We start from the raw sequence: 17,227 nt of genomic DNA, 5'->3' as shown, positions 1-17,227 counted from the left end.
CATTTTAAAATGTTTGTATTAATATTTTGCATGTTCAATAAAATCAAGTAAACTTCATATTTTCTGTTACAGTTGTAAGTGTGTAAGATTATTATAGTTTGGATTCAAAGTAAGAATTAATAGTAGGTTAAATGAAAGGTGTCATGTAACTGAACATAGGTTCTGATATTTACCTCATGTGGTATGCCTGGAGAATTTGTTTGGTAGAGATCAAAGGAAGGTTTAGATTGTATTGTTGAGAAGAAAGTGCAAGATTTTACACTTCAAGATAATGGCTACAGTTGCTTGCTTTAACATGAGTTGACTTTGAGTCTCCCAAGATCCCAGTAAGGTGCTGTTGGTATTGGTTGTAAACAGTTGTGCTGTAAACTACTTCCAAGTTGAAAGAATGTTGATTCCATGATTACGATTGGCATTTCTCATGAACTGCAAGGTTAATATTGTTGGCATTGCAATAGAGAAGATTGCATAAGAATCCATTTTCAGATCAGGTTATAGGCTTCCCCAGAAAGGGCCATATAAGAATCTGGGAGGTACATCCTGGAGAACAGTCATTGAAATAATTTTTTTTCCTTGGGATGGAATTAAAAGATTTCTCTGAAAACTTAAGAAAACATCTATTCACATGAGGTTTACAGTGTAGCAAAACAGGGACATGGAAACCCACTGCAAACTGGGAGCAAGTTTAAAATGTTTGCTAAAAAGATTCTAATTCAGTGAAATTTGTGTTGTGATGGGTTTAAAGGTAGATGTTCTGCTCTGGAGTTTAATGTTAATCCAGTTATTTTTTAGTCATGATTGTGAGAAAAAAGCTTCGAAATCTTGTGTCAATCGTCCAGTTAAAAACTAAAAGTTTGAATTTGTTAAATTTTATTTATTTCTGTGGAGATCTTAACATACATCATAACATAACACATGTTAAAAAGTAAAGCAAGCTAGTATATGGTTTATACCATATAGCTCAAAAACTGTAGAGTGCTACTTATGCTTGCTTCTAATGGCTATTATAATCTAGTTGTAATTTATATTCCCTGAGTCATCGGGTCAACCTACTTGAAGCTACAAGAGGTAAACCAGCAGATTTTGCTCACAATATGCTGCATTATGTATTTAATGTTAATATTGTCAATCCAATGCCTAGTCTATACGTGCTCATTCTCCATGTCTGTGGGAAACGTGTATTTTCTATTATATTTGATGGAATACACAAACATAAGATTCAGGTGCAGAAGTAGGCCACTCAGCCCCTCAAGCCTGCTGCACCATTTAATATGATCATGGCTGATTTGAATATAGGTAATCCATAATCCCACATACCCCTGATAACTTTTCACCTCTTTATATATCAAGAATGTACCTAACTCTGCCTTCAAAATATGCAAGGATTTGCTTGAATCCACCATCTTTTGAGAAAGAGACTTTTAAAGACTCACAGTCCTGTCTGAGAAATAAAACCACATTGCTATTTATGGAAACTGCTTAAGTTAAATCAGTGATCCTTAGTTCAAGGTTCTCCTACAACAGGAAATATCCTCTCCTGTGTACCCTGCTAAGATCCCATAAGTTTTAAACATGTCACCTGTTGCTCTTCTAAACTCTGGTAAATCTAGCAGTGGGTGGCCCAATAGTTCAGTGATGAGTTCTGCTGCCTCACAGTGCCATGGACTCAGGTTTGATCCACCCTTGGGTGACTGTCTTTATGGAGTTTGTACATTCTCCCCATGTCTGTGGGTTTCTGTCAGGTGATCCAATTCCATTCCACAGTCCAAAGATGTGTAGGTTAGGTGGATTGGCCATGTTAAGTTGCCCCATAGTGTCCAGAAATGTGCCTCTTTCCACTGTGGGGATTTTATGATTCTATGAACTAAGCCCAGCCTGTCCAAGCTTTCCTCATAAGACAAGCCAGACATTAGTGTACTGAGCCTTCATTGAACTTCTTCAGATGTGTCTACATGTTTCATTTAAATAATTTAGATCAAATTTGTTCATCTCTCACAGGGAACATCACTTTTATAGTGCCACTCGTTATCCTGATTCTTCTAATTATTGCAGTCGTTGTTGGAATAATTATCTGCAAAAGAAGACAACGGTAAATGGTTTGAGCTGTAATTAATTCTTGGAATAATACAATCCTTGAGCAATGAGATTCCATGTTAACATTATTTGGTAACTTCCCATTAGTGTAAAAATTGTACGAAGGCATCCACTGACGAATGGAGGCATGAATGTGGAAATTGGAAATCCAACATACAACATGTATGAAGTTGATCGCAGTCATGAAAATTCCGGAGGTTTGCTGGATCCAGATTTTACATTAGATCCAGAAAAGGTATGTGTATCCTAGCAGCATAACAGTGGGAACAAAGCACCATTTTGCTTCTGGCAAAAGTGAGGACTGCAGATGCTGGATTTTAGAGTCAAGATTAGAGTGAGCAGGAAAATTGATTCGGGCAGGAGCCCTTCATCCGGATTCCTGTTTAAGGGTTCCTGGCCGAAACATTGATTTTCCTGCTCCTCGGATGCTGCCTGACCTGCTGTGCATTTCCAGCACCACTCTAATCTTGACCCATTTTGCTTATGGTCTGCATGCAATTAGAAGAAGAGATGATAAAAATTGTGCAATGTTGTCACTATTTCAATACAGATAAATGTCCTTGTTTTGTATCATTTCCTTTATCTACCAGATGTATTGTTTAATCATAATATTTCCTGTAAACCAGTGATCTATAAATATTAATGACCATGATAGAACCTTAACTAAGATGAAGTAAATCTGTAAACTCATAAAACTAACATACCTGAAGTCATTTGGATTCAGAGAGAAAGCTCTTTACGGATTAGAGTCCCAATAACACTGGGGGATTACCTCTAACCCCAAGTACTGCAGCAGTTCAAGAAGGCAGTTTACCACTATCTTCTCAAGCAATTAGGTAACCTAGCCATTGATGTACATGCCATGAACAAATCATTTTTATTATAATTCATAATAGATGCAGATTCACTTTGAAATCCTATTTTGATCTGTTGTATAATGTTTTCAAAAGTTAATGTCTGGGTTTTTGATTCATTATTTAAATACTGATTTCACCTTTCTCCAATACCATCTCTCCAACAAACCCCCATCACTGTCTGTATTGAATACATTTAACATTTGTTATATATACTCAGAAAAAATGTTTATTAGCTTGGTCTATGCATAAGGAAATGCATTCCTTCGACTTTTGTTTACATTAAAATTGAAAATCAAACAGCTACTCAGAATATCAGTACTCATTATAGGTGTTTTGAGCAAAGTTTAATTCTTTGCCATTGGCAAAGAATTGTAACATGCAGAAAATTGGCAACACTTGGACTTAAATTGGAGTATAATTGATGGAATACTTATGGAGAATATGGTATCTCCTGTCTCTTGAGAAGATGAGAAATATCTATTTGGAAACTTCTAGAAAACATACTTATTCTTACCATGAGTCAATTTTTTTTTCTCTCTGTAAGGCACCTGTATATAAGAGTGAGGTCAGCAATTCTACTTAGTGGATATTATACCAGGTAACATGCAGCGATATTCAATGGAGAATACTTTTGTTTATCTTAATTGGCAATAATCTCAATTCATCTCTGTTGCCACCCTAAGTTATAAAGTGCACACACTGCAACAATAATGTAAAGTCAATCTACTTCTTCCAGCAATGACAGTCACAGCAGTTTAATGGGTTTGAAAATAACTGAGAACAGAGATACCAAAATCTCATGAAAGATTGATGTAAATTCAGTCATAAGCACAATATTAAATTGATTCCAAAACCATCATACTGCAGATCTTGAGCTGCTGTTGCTGCAGCATGCATATTTCAATTTTAATGAATGATATATATAATAGTGTCCTTTTGTACCTAGAACTAATGCTAAATTAATATTATCTTTTAAGTTTTGTATACTCAAAATCTCATTTTCAGTGTTCTAAGGATCGAGTGACATTCAAAATTCAATAATATGACATCTGCCCTTTCTTTTTATGGCAGCCGACAAATTACTCAAATCCTGTTTATGCAAAACTGTATTTGGATGCATCAAACTGCCGGAATTCCTTAGTGAGCACAGAGGAAAAGAAAGAACTTCTTCCAAAGAAATTAGCAGATGGCCTGCGGGAGACTGTTGCTTAGATAACCCTTTAGTCTTGTATCTTTTTTAAACACTGTATAAATGTATAAAGAAAGGATTAATTTTTCTATGTAATGACAGTGTTCTGATTATATTTTTTTGCATCAGCACTATGTGTGTTTTTGCGCTGAAGATTCTTGACTGACCCTTAGTCCAACATTTCTGTTTAGTGGACCGGGAAAGCCACCTGCACTAAACAACGTAAAACAAAGCTGCTGATTGCATCTCCCAGTGTATTGATCCTGTACTTGGAAAAATCACATTAGTCATTTTTCTTTACTTTTGTACAAGTTCTGTTTTTGGTAGAAGTACGGCACATTTGACAATCTCTGCTGCAACAATTTCAACTAATGAATAATTCTGACTATTATAAATATTTTTTTGACCCTGTTGATTTTTCCATGACTGGTTTTGATACCTGTTGTTTTTGGGGAAAAAAATTCCTCATTTGAAACAGTTTTGGAATTACTGTGGTCATTTCTTCAATAATTAACCAATAAATAGCCTACTGAAACTTAGATCAAACATCAAATTTCAGGGTCTGACTGAACTGCTGGTTTGGTTCTTATTTAGCTTGTCATTGTTTTTATTTTAAAACAATAGTCTATTGCTTGATGAGTTGCATTTAAATTTGTTGGTGTAGAAGATAAGGAGATTTTGATATGTTTCTACTATACCTGGCTTGGTTTGAGGAAATAAAATGTTGCATATTCTAACCAAATGTCTAAACTGATCCTGTGAATTCCTGCTATTAGAAAAGAACATGTTAACTTTCAAAATTGTTAACTGACATTCAGGCCCAAAAATTGGTGTGATAGGCCAACAAAGTGTGTGGACAATTAAATAGTCTCTGTTAAATTTAGTGTTGGTTATATTTTACAAAGAAATGGTGAGGTAGAAACGGTACTGGGCCCTCAGCAGAACTCTTGGATCTGGGTGAGCAGGACAAGAAGCTATATATCTCCTTAGCTAATCAGATTATAGTACTGCAAACTTAACAGAACAACGATTGAGGAGGAATATTATGTTTGAATGGTAATTAAAGAGAAGGGGAAAAATTAGAGTACATAATCAAAAAGTGAAACATGTATCTTTTTAAAAATCTCAAATGATGATTAAGGCATGAAGGAATTTGTAATAACTCCAAGGAGGCAGATGTCCCATCACCAAGCCACTTTTTTATTTGGATCTAAGATTTGTACCTAAGTACTTTATACCTAAGATGTGGCCGTGAGGGGTAACATTGTAAACTTTTGACTGTACTCCAGTACTTCTATACTTGAGTACACATGACAATAAATCTAATTCTAGCTTGTTTATTTATATGTGCACAGTACAAGGACTCTGACTAGCATGCTCAGAACCAGTTGTTAGAATGAGGAGAGTGTCTGAATCTCCTGTTTATATGTGTCAGCTTGGGCTCCGTGATTGGTCTATGTTAACAACCCCAATCAAGGAACTCTCAATCAATAAGATCCAACTGGCTCTCATTCCAATCATTACAGAATCAGATTCCACATTTCCAATTTTCAGTGCAAGAAAGGTCAACTACTAGTAATTAATACATATCATGTTGTTTAAATAGTAATGCGGTCTTGAAATTACTTAATCTTTTAAGATATAATCACTTAATATCTACACAAATACAGAAACTTCACAGTGCTAGGTGTCAATGAATGTATTGCTACACTTCAAAATGTTGTTTTCACACAGACAACAGGGGATGGAACACCACCTGCAAGTTCCCCTCCAAGGTCTACATTGTCCTGACTTGGACGTATATCACTGAGCCTTCAAAATCTTTGGTTGAAAATTCTGGAACTCCCTTCTTAACAGCACTGTAAGGGTACCCACAGCACATGGACTGTAGAATTTCAAGAAAGCATCTCGCCACTTCTTTCTCCAAGGCAATAGGCAACAAATGCTGACCAATTGTGAAATAATAGAAACACAAATCCTGTGAAATAATAGAAAAGCAAATCCAGTACCAATCTTTGGACTTGCAACATCTTCAACTAAATTTGCTGTGAGATGTGTGTATGCGTAATAATGAGCAAAATTAGTCTCACCATTTTGATAGCAATTTTTGAGCTATCATATTCCTTGCTTCACTATTTTAGCAGAGACATTATCAACCTGGTTATGTTGTATGGATTAGCGATTGTTAAAGGGCGTTTAAATGGTCATTGGATAGTCATATGGATGAAAATGGAATTGTGTAGGTTTGATGGGCTTCAGATTGGTTTCACAGGTCAGCGCAACATAGAGGGCTGAAGGACCTGTACTGCTCTGTAATGTTTAAAAAAAGTATCAGATCGGAATTTAACTTAAGTATCCAATAACTAATATTGCAAAGTACAATTTCACCCTACAGTTGTTTCAGTAATCCTGAGCATTTTATCCCCTCGGGATAAAAATAATACTGGGACAGGAAGTTAAATGTATCTCAGTTTTTAACAGTCTTCTAAGGTTGTCAACACTAATCACTCTTAGTGACCATTGAATGTGTTCAGATTCGAGTTAAATTAGAGTTTGTACTTTTTTCCAGATGGAATATATTGTGTTTACTAAGAAATCTGACTCAACACCGATGCACCCTGACTTAATCAAGATAATGTAGGGAAATAAATGATCTTGACATTGATGATCGGTCATAACCTTATGAATGGCAGAATGGACCTGAGGGTCCATATAGCTTTCTAAACATATAACCCATGGCATTTAGCAATGTTGACCTTTGCTAGCCTGCTTGAGACCTGCACCATGTTCCTTGTTACTGTTGTCTTCATCTGATTCAATGATTCAAAATAAATTTTTAAAAAACTCATAAAATGTAAGGAGCACTGGAACTTCAGGTGCATTCAAACAAGATGAACAAATATAATGTACAGGAACAATTCTTGATTTTAAGGGGAACATCATGTTGCTGAATGACAGCGTGAATTTTGCAATATTTGCTGATGCTAAAAATGAGTTAGTTAATTAATAATAGTATTTTTAAGCTCGATTTTAACACTTGTAATGTTGTCTGACGAGTTGGACCTGACAATAATTACAATGCCGATAAAGAGTGCTGAATATTTTACTTTGATCTTCAGGATTTTTAAAAAAATTGAAATGACCAAAGGTTTGCTGAGGAAGAAAATCTTGCCAAAGTTTCTGAATATATTAAACCTTTAGTTGGTACAATGCATGTTTCAGCAGTAAGAGGTATTATTTGTGAAAATTGACTTACAAATTCTGTCTGTGCTGTAAAACATAATAGAAATTAAAATCTGGTAAAGTAGTTGATTTTTTTATAGTATTTGGTAGCATAGTTATAATGTATATTCAAACATTGCATCAGCCTGGTGCTTTTTGGTGATTTGGAGAGTTCTATGGGATAGAACAAGGTAAGCAACATTGCCCAGGAGATTCCATACTTGATTATTGTTAAAATGTGTTATTAAACCAAATGGGACCACCCTTTACAAAAAGTTATGACAGCATTGTTATTACTCTATTCACACATCTGAGATCTGGAAAACATTAATGCCAATTAGTACCCTTTATGTTACTTTTTCCTTCAAAAAATGTTAAAGCATTTATACTTCTTTAATATTATTCCTACTTTTGAAAGTGCTTCAGTTTTCCATGCTTGTCACAGTGCAAACAACAGATCCATGTTTTCCAACTCAAAGTATCCAGATGTCTAGGACCATGTGTAATGAAAAGCTTATCACACCAACATTCTTATGTTAACAATAATCCAAGGACTGTTATAAACCTATAAACATGTTCATAACCCACTTTTGACCTTTCTTCCAGCAGAATACATTGATTTCCTTCTATCCCTAAAATGCTGTAACTCTCACCATATGTTGTTATAGAGTCATACAGCATGGAAACAACCCGCCAGTCTAACCAGTCCACGGCGGCCATGTTCCCAAACTAAACTATTGCCATTTAGCTGTGCTTGACCCATATCCTTCCAAACCTTTCCCATTTCATTTGTTGCCACAACCTCTATGATGTTTTAAATAATTTGCCCAAATTGTGAAGCTATGCCAGTTTGCTTACTTCATGTAAGATTTAGATATTTCCAATTGTGTCTTCTGGTTTTGTCCAATTTGATGTTACTGTGCCTTTACTATCTCAAACATTGAGAAGAGAAATTTAATCCCCTGGGAACAAGCTGGAAATTAGCTTTGATGTTCAGTTATGGGAATGGATGAGCAGGGTACTTTGCCTTGGCCATCGAGCTAACCTGACATATTCTGCTTCCCTTTCCACAATCTTCATATTTCTCACCCTGTGGTTTAATGGCATTCCTCACTTGTAGATCGCTAACATACAGTCTACTACCTTTTGTCTCATGACCAGCCAAAACCCACTCCCATGAACAGTAGCTGACCTCTACAATCCCATGATGCAACTCCCCAACAATGATCTCAGGTCAACCAGTTATATCTGCCTTCTGCACTTCTGCATCTTCAGGCCCCAGCAGTAGCCATTTACCCCCATGTCTCGAGCATCTTACTGAAGATCAGTATTTCAATCTGTCTGTTTATTAGCTTGGAACAGAAAAAAAATACATTCGATGAAATTTGGCAAAACCTTTGCTTTTCCTGACCTTTCCAGTTTTCCCAGCAGCTATAAAATTTTCCTGCCTCTTTAGTGCCTTAATCATAGTTAAAGCCTTGCAGAAGCAACAGTGCCTATCCCAAGGCTTCAAATTGCAGTTGTCACTTAACACAGCCCACTTATAAAACGTAGAACATAGAAAGGTATAGCACAGAACATGCCCTCTGGCCCACAATGTTGTGCCGAGGTTTAATCCTAATGTGAAATGTAGTAGTGTAACCTACGCACTTCTCAATTCACTGCTATCCATGAGCATGTCCAGCAATCGCTTAAATATCCCTAAGGACTCTGCTTCTACCACCACCGCTGGCAACGCATTCCCCATGATTTCTCAACTCTCTGCATAAAGAACATACATCTGATGTCTCCTTTATACCTTCCTCCTAATATCTGCCCTGGGGAAAAGTCTCTGGCTATTGTCTCTATCTATACCACTCATTATTTTGTACACCTCAATCAGGTCTCCTCTCTTCCTCCTTCTCTCCAGAGAGAAAAGTCCAAGGCTATTCAACATTTCTTCATAAGGGAAGCCTTCCAGTCCAGGCGGCATCCTGATAAACCTTCTTTGCACCCTCTCCAAAGCCTCTGTGTCTTTCCTATAGTAGGACAAGAACTGGACACAATATTCCGAGTGTGGTCTCACCAGGGACTTGTAGAGCTGCAGCAAAACCTCGTGGCTTTTAAACTCGATCCCCCTGTTAATGAAAGCCAAAACACCATATGCTTTCTTAACAACCCTAGCCACTTGGGTGGCAACTTTAAGGGATCTATGTACTTGCATACCCAGATCCCTCTGTTCCTCCACACTGCCAAGAATCCTGTCTTTGATCCTATATTCAGAATTCAAGTTTGACCTTCAAAAATGCATCACTTCGCATTTATCCATCTGCCATTTCTCAGCCCAGCTCTGCATCCTGTCTATGTCGTGTTGCAGCCTGCAGTCGCCCTCTATACTATCGATGACACCTCCAACCTTTGTGTCATCTGCAAATTTATTAACCCACCTCTCAACCTCCTCATCCAAGTCATTTATAAAAACTACAAAGCGCGGAGGTCCAAGAAAAGAACCCTGTGGGACCCCACTCAACACTGACCTCCAGGCAGAATACTTTCCATCTCCAACCACTCTCTGCCTTCTGTCAGCCAGCCAATTCTGAATCCAGATAGCCAAATCTGTCAATATCCCATACTTCCTGACATTATGAATGAGCCTACCATGGGGAACCCTCTCAAATGCCTTGCTGAAGTCCATATACACCACATATACTGCTCGACCATTATTGACCTGTCTTGACACCTCCTCAAAGAACTCAATAAGATTTGTGAGGCATGACCTGTACCTCACAAAGCCATGCTGACTGCCTTTAATCACTCTATGCGTTGCCAAATAGTCATAAATCCTATCCCTCAGAATTCTTTCTCAAACTTTGCTGACCACAGACGTAAGACTGACTGATCTGTAATTGCCAGGGATTTCCCTATTACCCTTCTTGAAAAGAGGAACAACATTCACGTCCTTCCAATCCTCCGGTACGACTCCCGTGGAGAGTGAGAAGGCAAATATCCTCGCCAACGGCTTAGCAACCTCCTTTTTTGCTTCCTGGAGCAGCCTAGAATAAATCTGTTCTTGCCCTGGGGACTTATCAATCTTAATGCTTTCCAAAATTTCTAGCACATAACTTCATCAATCTTGATTTGGACAAGCCTGTAACCCACCTCCTAGAAGTTTTCATTTTCAACAAGTTCCTTTTCCTTGGTGAAAACCAAAGCAAAAAACTCATTTAGGGCTTCCCCTATCTGTTCTGACTCCACGCACAAGTTCCCTCCGCTATCCCTGATCAGCCCTACCTTCTCCTGATCATTCTTGTATTCCTCATGTATGAGTAAAATGCGCTTGGGTTCTCCCTAATCCTTCGTGCCAAGCCTTTCTCGTGCCCCGTCCTGGCTCTCCTCAGTCCATTTCTGAGCTCCTTTCTAGTAAGCCTGTAATCCTCTAAAGCTGTGCCAGACCCTTGCTTCCTCCACCTTACATAAGCTGCCTTCTTCCTTTTGACGAGAAGTTTCTCTGTTCTCATCATCCAAGGTTCCTTATTCTTACTTCTTACCTGTCTCAGAGGAACAAATTCATGCATCACTCGCAACAACTGCTCCTTAAATAGTCTCCACATGTCTGCTGTGCCCTTTCTGTGGAACAATTGCTCCCAGTCTGTACTTCCCAACCCCTGTCTGATAGCGTCATAATTTCCTTTACCCCAAATAAATATCTTCCCTCGGTAACTGCTCCTTTCCTTGTCCGAGGTAATGCTAAATGTGAGGCAATTGTGATTACTTTCACCGGAGTGCTCTCCCACCGCGAGATCTGACACCTGTCCTAGTTTGTTGCCGAGCACCACATCCAATATGGCCTCTTCTCTCGTCGGTCTGTCTCCATACGTATTCATGCTATCAGCTAGGTATTCCCGCCAGAAACATTACAGCTTTTGATTAAATACACTAATTGTAATATTATATATGTTGTCCATCTTTCTCTTGACAAGATTGACAAGATTAATTGGTTCTAGTATATTGAGAGAAAACACAAGGATATTGGATCACTTTGACCTGCAATCTTTCTGAGTAATATGGTCGGAGAACAGTTTGCTTATTTGTCAAGATTTTAAGAAAGCTATTGCAATAATTAACCAAGATACAATGTCAGCAAATGGAAAAGAATATTTGCATAGATCATTGCATGCTTCAGTGATTCATACTGTATATGCAGATTCAAAGTTCATCTTTTTTATACTCTAGGTGAACTCAAGCAGGTTACTTCTGACAGTAATTAGTCATTATCATTAGTAATTTTCAGCACTTCCCATCACTGACACTGTTTGCGAAATCTAAATAGTTCAATATTCTCCTGTTGGATATTTCTTTGTAGCCAAAAGCGGTACAGTAAAAAATAAACAGCATAATAAATTAAAGCATTGAATTCATTGTCCCCAATCATCATTGAACATTTAGTTTTGTTACTCAGTCATTTTGACAGATTCAAAGAAAGATTTATATTTAAGTAGCATTTCAATGATGACTAGAAAGCTCCAAGAGCTTCATGGTCAATGAAGTACTTCTGGAAAAGTAGCCACTTTTGTGAAACAAGACAGTTTTGCTTTGTTTGTGGATTGTAAAAAACCTGTGCACTTATGAGTATATAGCTGACCTTTGAAAGATAATTTTTCACATAGACCAATCTTTCCAATGTTTCTGCATTACTTGTTTTTCAGCAGTCTGTGGCTTTCCCTGGGGCTCATCTGCCTTTCATCCTAGTATCTAATCTTCTTGATATGTCAGTTGAGCTTCCAATTGCACTCTGACCACCACATTTATCTTTCATCCCATCTGATTCCCTCACCACCTCACTACTTCCCAATCATGTTTCAACTTTACAAATGATAGTTTGAGAGGGAAACACAAGAGTTCGAAATATTGCTGGAGAACAAGTGACAAGTACCAAGAAAGATTCAACAATGGCTTATATATTATGAACAAATGATGAACATTCGAAAAATTGAAATATGGATCCAGAAGAAAGGCTGTTACATTAAGGAAATTAATAAGCAATATTGCAAAATAAAATAAGATTGCAAAGTGTTGGAAGCATAGAAATTGTAGTGCAGAATGAACCATTCAACCATCAAAGGTCTTGAGTCTCTGCTTCAGTAACAATTTGTGGCCAAGAATTTTGTGCTCTGATAACTATCTACATGGAATCACAGAATTGTTGTAGCATAGAAAGAGGCTATTTGGCCCATTATATTCAGCATCTGCAGTTCTTGTTTTTACCCATTATATCTGAGGCAAATAGACATTATAACATTCTTTCTTTCAAATTTCCATTTAATTCCTTTTGAATATCTCCTTCTCAACCATATCCTCATGCAGTGCATTCCTGATCCTCATACTCACTACTTAGGGAAGCTTATCCTAATACTCCTTTTGCTTCTTTTACTAATGACTTTAAATCTGTGTCCTCTCATTCTTATTCGTCTCACAAGTGTGAGCATTTTCTACCTGTTTACTTTGTCCAACCCTTCATGAATTTGAATCCTTCACCAAGATCCCCCTCTCACTATTCTTTGTTCCAAGGAGAGCAGACACGATTTCCCCAATTGATATCCATAATTGAAATGAGAAGAATTCTTCCAAATTCTACATTTGTCTTCTACTGATAATCTTCCATTTATGGGAATACTTTTCCAACCATCAGGTTATATTGAACAGACAGCTCTGAAATAAGTTGTGTAGTCCAACTGCTTTATGCTGCTCTTTACGATCCACATGAATCCCCTACTGCCCATCATCACCCAAGCATTTCAGTGTAACCTATTCCTTTTCTCCAATACAATTATCTTAATTTGTCTTAAAGCATGCTTTCTATCTTTCTCAAATGCTCATTAAGAGTGTTTCATATTGCTCCCATATTTCAGGTAAAGAGGTTTCTTCTGAATTCCCCATTGAACTTGCTCGGATAGACATTTGCCTCTGGCTAGGGTTACAGTGGAGAGTATAATATACATTGCCCATTATAAGGCTTGCCTAATTTGAATAGCGTTGATATCAATGGAACTGAAAATCGTGTGCTGTGTATAGTAAGTAGCCAATATGATATTGCTCACTTGCATCACCATCTAAGATTATCTTGTAACCTAAGTGAACTAGCATATTTTTGTTAGGGACCGGAACTGGGTCCATTTTTGTTTGTCAGTTGTATAAATGATTTGGTTGAGAATATCGGAGGCATGGTTAGTAAGTATGCAGATGGCACCAAAATTGGTAGTGTAGTGAACAGTGAAGAAGGTTATCAAAGAGTACAAAGAGATCTTGATCAATTGTTTCAATAGGCTGAAGAGTGGCATTTGGAAAAATACAAGGTATTGCATTGTAGTTAAACAAGCAAGGTCATGACTTATATAATTAATAGCCAGACTGTGGGTTGTGTTGTAGGACAGAGTGATCTGGGAGTTCAGATGTATAATTCTTTCAAATTGACATCAAAGATAGACAGGATGGTTAAGAAAGTATTTAGCAGGCTTGCCTTCATTGCTGAGAACTTTGAATTTCAGAGTTGGGTCATCATGTTAAGGTTGTGCAAGATGTTGGAATACTGTGCACTGTTCTGGTTGCTCTGTTATAGGAAGGATATTATTAAACTGGAGAGGGGTCAGAAAAGATTTAGCAGAATATTGCTAGGAATGGAAGGTTTAAGTTATAAATATCAGCTGGGCCCTTTTTTTACTGGAGGGTAGGATTTTGAAAGGTGACCTTACAGCGATTTATAAAATCATGAGGGACATGATTTTATAAAGGTGAATCATAGAATCCCTGCAGTATGGAAGCAGGTCATTCAGCCCATCAAGTCCAGAGACCATACCAGCCAGAGCTACTACCATCCCCTGCCATAACCCTGCATTTAGCACTCCAATGCAACCCCATGCCCACTTCTAAACATCCAAAGGTGCAACTGACAAGATTCCAGCCATTATGAGCAACATCTGGCATGTTAGAAATGTATGTAACTCACTTCACCCTGCATTATTTAACAAGGCTATACCCAGCTACAAGAAAGTCTTATTATAAGCTTATAACTTCTCATTTTCAATATATAGTTTAATGGTTCTTCCTTCCGTGGCTTCAATTGATGGAGTGCCCAAAATCTGCAGGTAGTACAGCAACATTTTGAACAAATTAAACGTCACTACAAACAACTTGGGTTTTGATTGATTGTAAAGCGAGAAGGAGGGAGCAGCCAACTGGCTCACAGATATTTGGATTTAATAAAATATGTTCAATAGAAATAATTTCCCAGGTCATCAGCATTGTTACCTTTTGTTATCTGGAACCTTAAAGTGTGACTGACAAAATGAATATAGATTTGTCTTCCAAAGGATTGATTTAAATGCATTTACAGCATAACTTAATTATAGTCACTTAGTCTTAATCAGGTTGTTGGACACTTTATTCTTGTAATTGGGTGACTCTGTGGTTGGATTTTATGTTGGCTATGTCTTCACTGCCCCCCAGTCCCCACAGAAATGTCTATCATTAGTCAGACATCAGAAACCCCAGCTCACCTACTGTGATATGGGGACTGCATCACTAGTTTTAGAGTCGGGTTTTGCCACCCCAGCTACCACCTGCAGTTAAACAGGGCCTGAAAGAGACCACATCTGGAGAATTGCATGCACTTTTGGTCTCCCTACCTAAGAAAGGATATAAAGTTCTGACAGGGATGGACAGATTAAATGCAGGAAAGATGTTTTCCCTGGTTGGGCAGTCCAGAACCAAGAGTCATGGTCTCAAAATATGCAGGAGGTCATTTAGGACTGAAATGAGGAAAGATTGTGAAATTCTCTGCTACAGATGGCTGTAAGAACCAAGTCATTGAACATATTCAGTAGTTCTTTTTTAATTTTAAAGGTATTGAGGAGTATGGGGAGAAAGTGAGAATATGGTATTGAGATAGAGAATCAACCATGATCATACCGAGTGCTAGCACAGGTTCAAAGGTCTAAATGGCCTCATTCTGCTCCTAGTTTCAATTTGTGATGAAATTTCACCCAAGAAAGCTGCTGACATCTCAAGAGCACCAACAGCATCAGAATTGCTGAGACAATAAACAATCCCTGAGGTGTTCTCATGAATCCTGGAAGTCCAGAGATATTGGACAGACCTGCCTGCCATCCCCAGTGTGACTTCAAGGGAGTATTATCTTCAGAGGATGCCTCTAACGGGCACAGATTACAGCCCAAAGGAGTTTAACTCCCTTCCTACCTACAGCAACCCACTCAATGAAAACTGCTATCTCTGCCATAATCTGCTGCAGGTAATTTAACAACAGAGATGAAATGAAGTCCTGCAATGACCTTTTCAACACTCTTAAGTGTGGTGAACAGGTTTAGATTGGATAGGATGGTGATAGGAACTCAGAGGGTTTTTTTTACAAGCTCTCTACTACCTTTAGGAACACTGGTGGGAGACTATAAAATCCGGTCCCTATATAAGAGAATGAGAAGAGAGGAAAGCATTTATTAGACACTTATTGTGCTTAGATTTTTCTTTAAAACCAATTTCTTCTCAGCACTTTGCTTTGAACTAATGTACTTCAACACCGACATGACTGGAATTTACAGTTAATAGACTTTCAAACCTGTCCTTCTATTTCCACGTTCGCTGAGAGATCAACAGACATATAGTAATTATTTTAAAGCAAGGAAGATTTTACTCCATGCTTTCCTAATCATTTCTGTTACATATAAGGTAATGATTTTAGAAGTTCGATTCAGCTTTGATGAATACTGTTCATTTCCAATTAAATGAATTTCCAAACCAAGCCAGTCCACACATCATTCAAAATTGAATTTTGTGTCAAGTGTTTGACAGATTACTATTAAGCATTGTTCCAGGCATTTGCAGAAGTAATAATAGATATCAGAAGTTATATGAGCAAATCGTGGGATTGATACATTAATCATGTGGAAAAGATGTCCGCTATAATGCCAACATGTAACTAATGGATTATGGCTTAAAATTTGATACAGTATATAACCTCTTAATTTTACACCAAATGGAATTTACTTCATTTAATGATCAACACTTTTATCATACCGAAGGCACAAAAATTAAAATTGTGTTTAAATTCTTACTGAAAATAAGGGCTTTTGTTTGTTTTGTTTTGCTATAATGCTTTGTACCTGAGATATATTTAATATCACAACTTATATAATACGTGTTTGCTACTGAACAAAATCTGTCTTTAAATCTTTTCAAATAAGCAAAAGTTTACTAAAATAATAGAAGCAGTAGATGATTTTTTATAGGTTTTTCCATTATGTCTGCATGTACAGTACCTCTATTTTCTCAATTTGACAGCATTGATGCTTTTGTTAATTGTATCTAATTTATGCAATTCACCAGAGTTCAACTCAAACAGTTGTTCACAGTATAAACTGAGTAGGATTTTGTAAAACTGTTGATGAGCTTCTGTTTCTTTTCTGGTATTATTATCAAGATTTGATAAGCCTAAAGTTGAACAAATATTATTTCGGATTGAATTTCACAGCTGCTTTGCTTGGAAGTGTTTTTTAATATAAAATGTCAGGTCACTTTGAAATTGCATTTTATTGATATTGGTGTGTTTAAATAAAATAATAAAAGTCTGGCTGTTTTTGTCATTTTCTTGTTGTCAGGTGGACTATAGGAGATAATAATGACTATAATGAAAAATACGATTTCACTAACCTCTGTATTTCTTGAACTGCTTTCTCAGCAGCACTGGAGGTGAACAAATCAAATCATGTTGTTGAGACCATGCATTCAGATGCTTGCTCAATTTCTGTTGTCTCCAGCCCCACCTACTCCATAAACTCAGCCACCCTCCGACATATTTACCAAATTTATGAAAAAA

The 17,227-nt window shown here is 37.2% G+C and overlaps 1 protein-coding gene across 1 annotated transcript in view; it reads left to right on the top strand.

Annotated features, from left to right (window-relative positions):
* Positions 1-16,951, top strand: part of LOC140482363 (low-density lipoprotein receptor-related protein 1-like) — a 1,932,271-nt gene extending 1,915,320 nt beyond the window's left edge. The window contains exons 88-90 of the mRNA XM_072579726.1: positions 1,999-2,089; positions 2,182-2,329; positions 4,023-16,951. Of these exons, the coding sequence (XP_072435827.1) occupies positions 1,999-2,089; positions 2,182-2,329; positions 4,023-4,163 (380 nt within the window). The 3' untranslated portion in view covers positions 4,164-16,951. The remainder of the gene's footprint in view (positions 1-1,998; positions 2,090-2,181; positions 2,330-4,022) is intronic.
* Positions 16,952-17,227: the final 276 nt, after the last annotated feature.

Source organism: Chiloscyllium punctatum, chromosome 10 (assembly GCF_047496795.1).
Source record: "Chiloscyllium punctatum isolate Juve2018m chromosome 10, sChiPun1.3, whole genome shotgun sequence".
Taxonomy (NCBI): Eukaryota; Metazoa; Chordata; class Chondrichthyes; order Orectolobiformes; family Hemiscylliidae; genus Chiloscyllium; species Chiloscyllium punctatum.
Note: the sequence above shows the minus strand (reverse complement) of the source record. Positions and strands in the feature narration are given on the sequence as shown.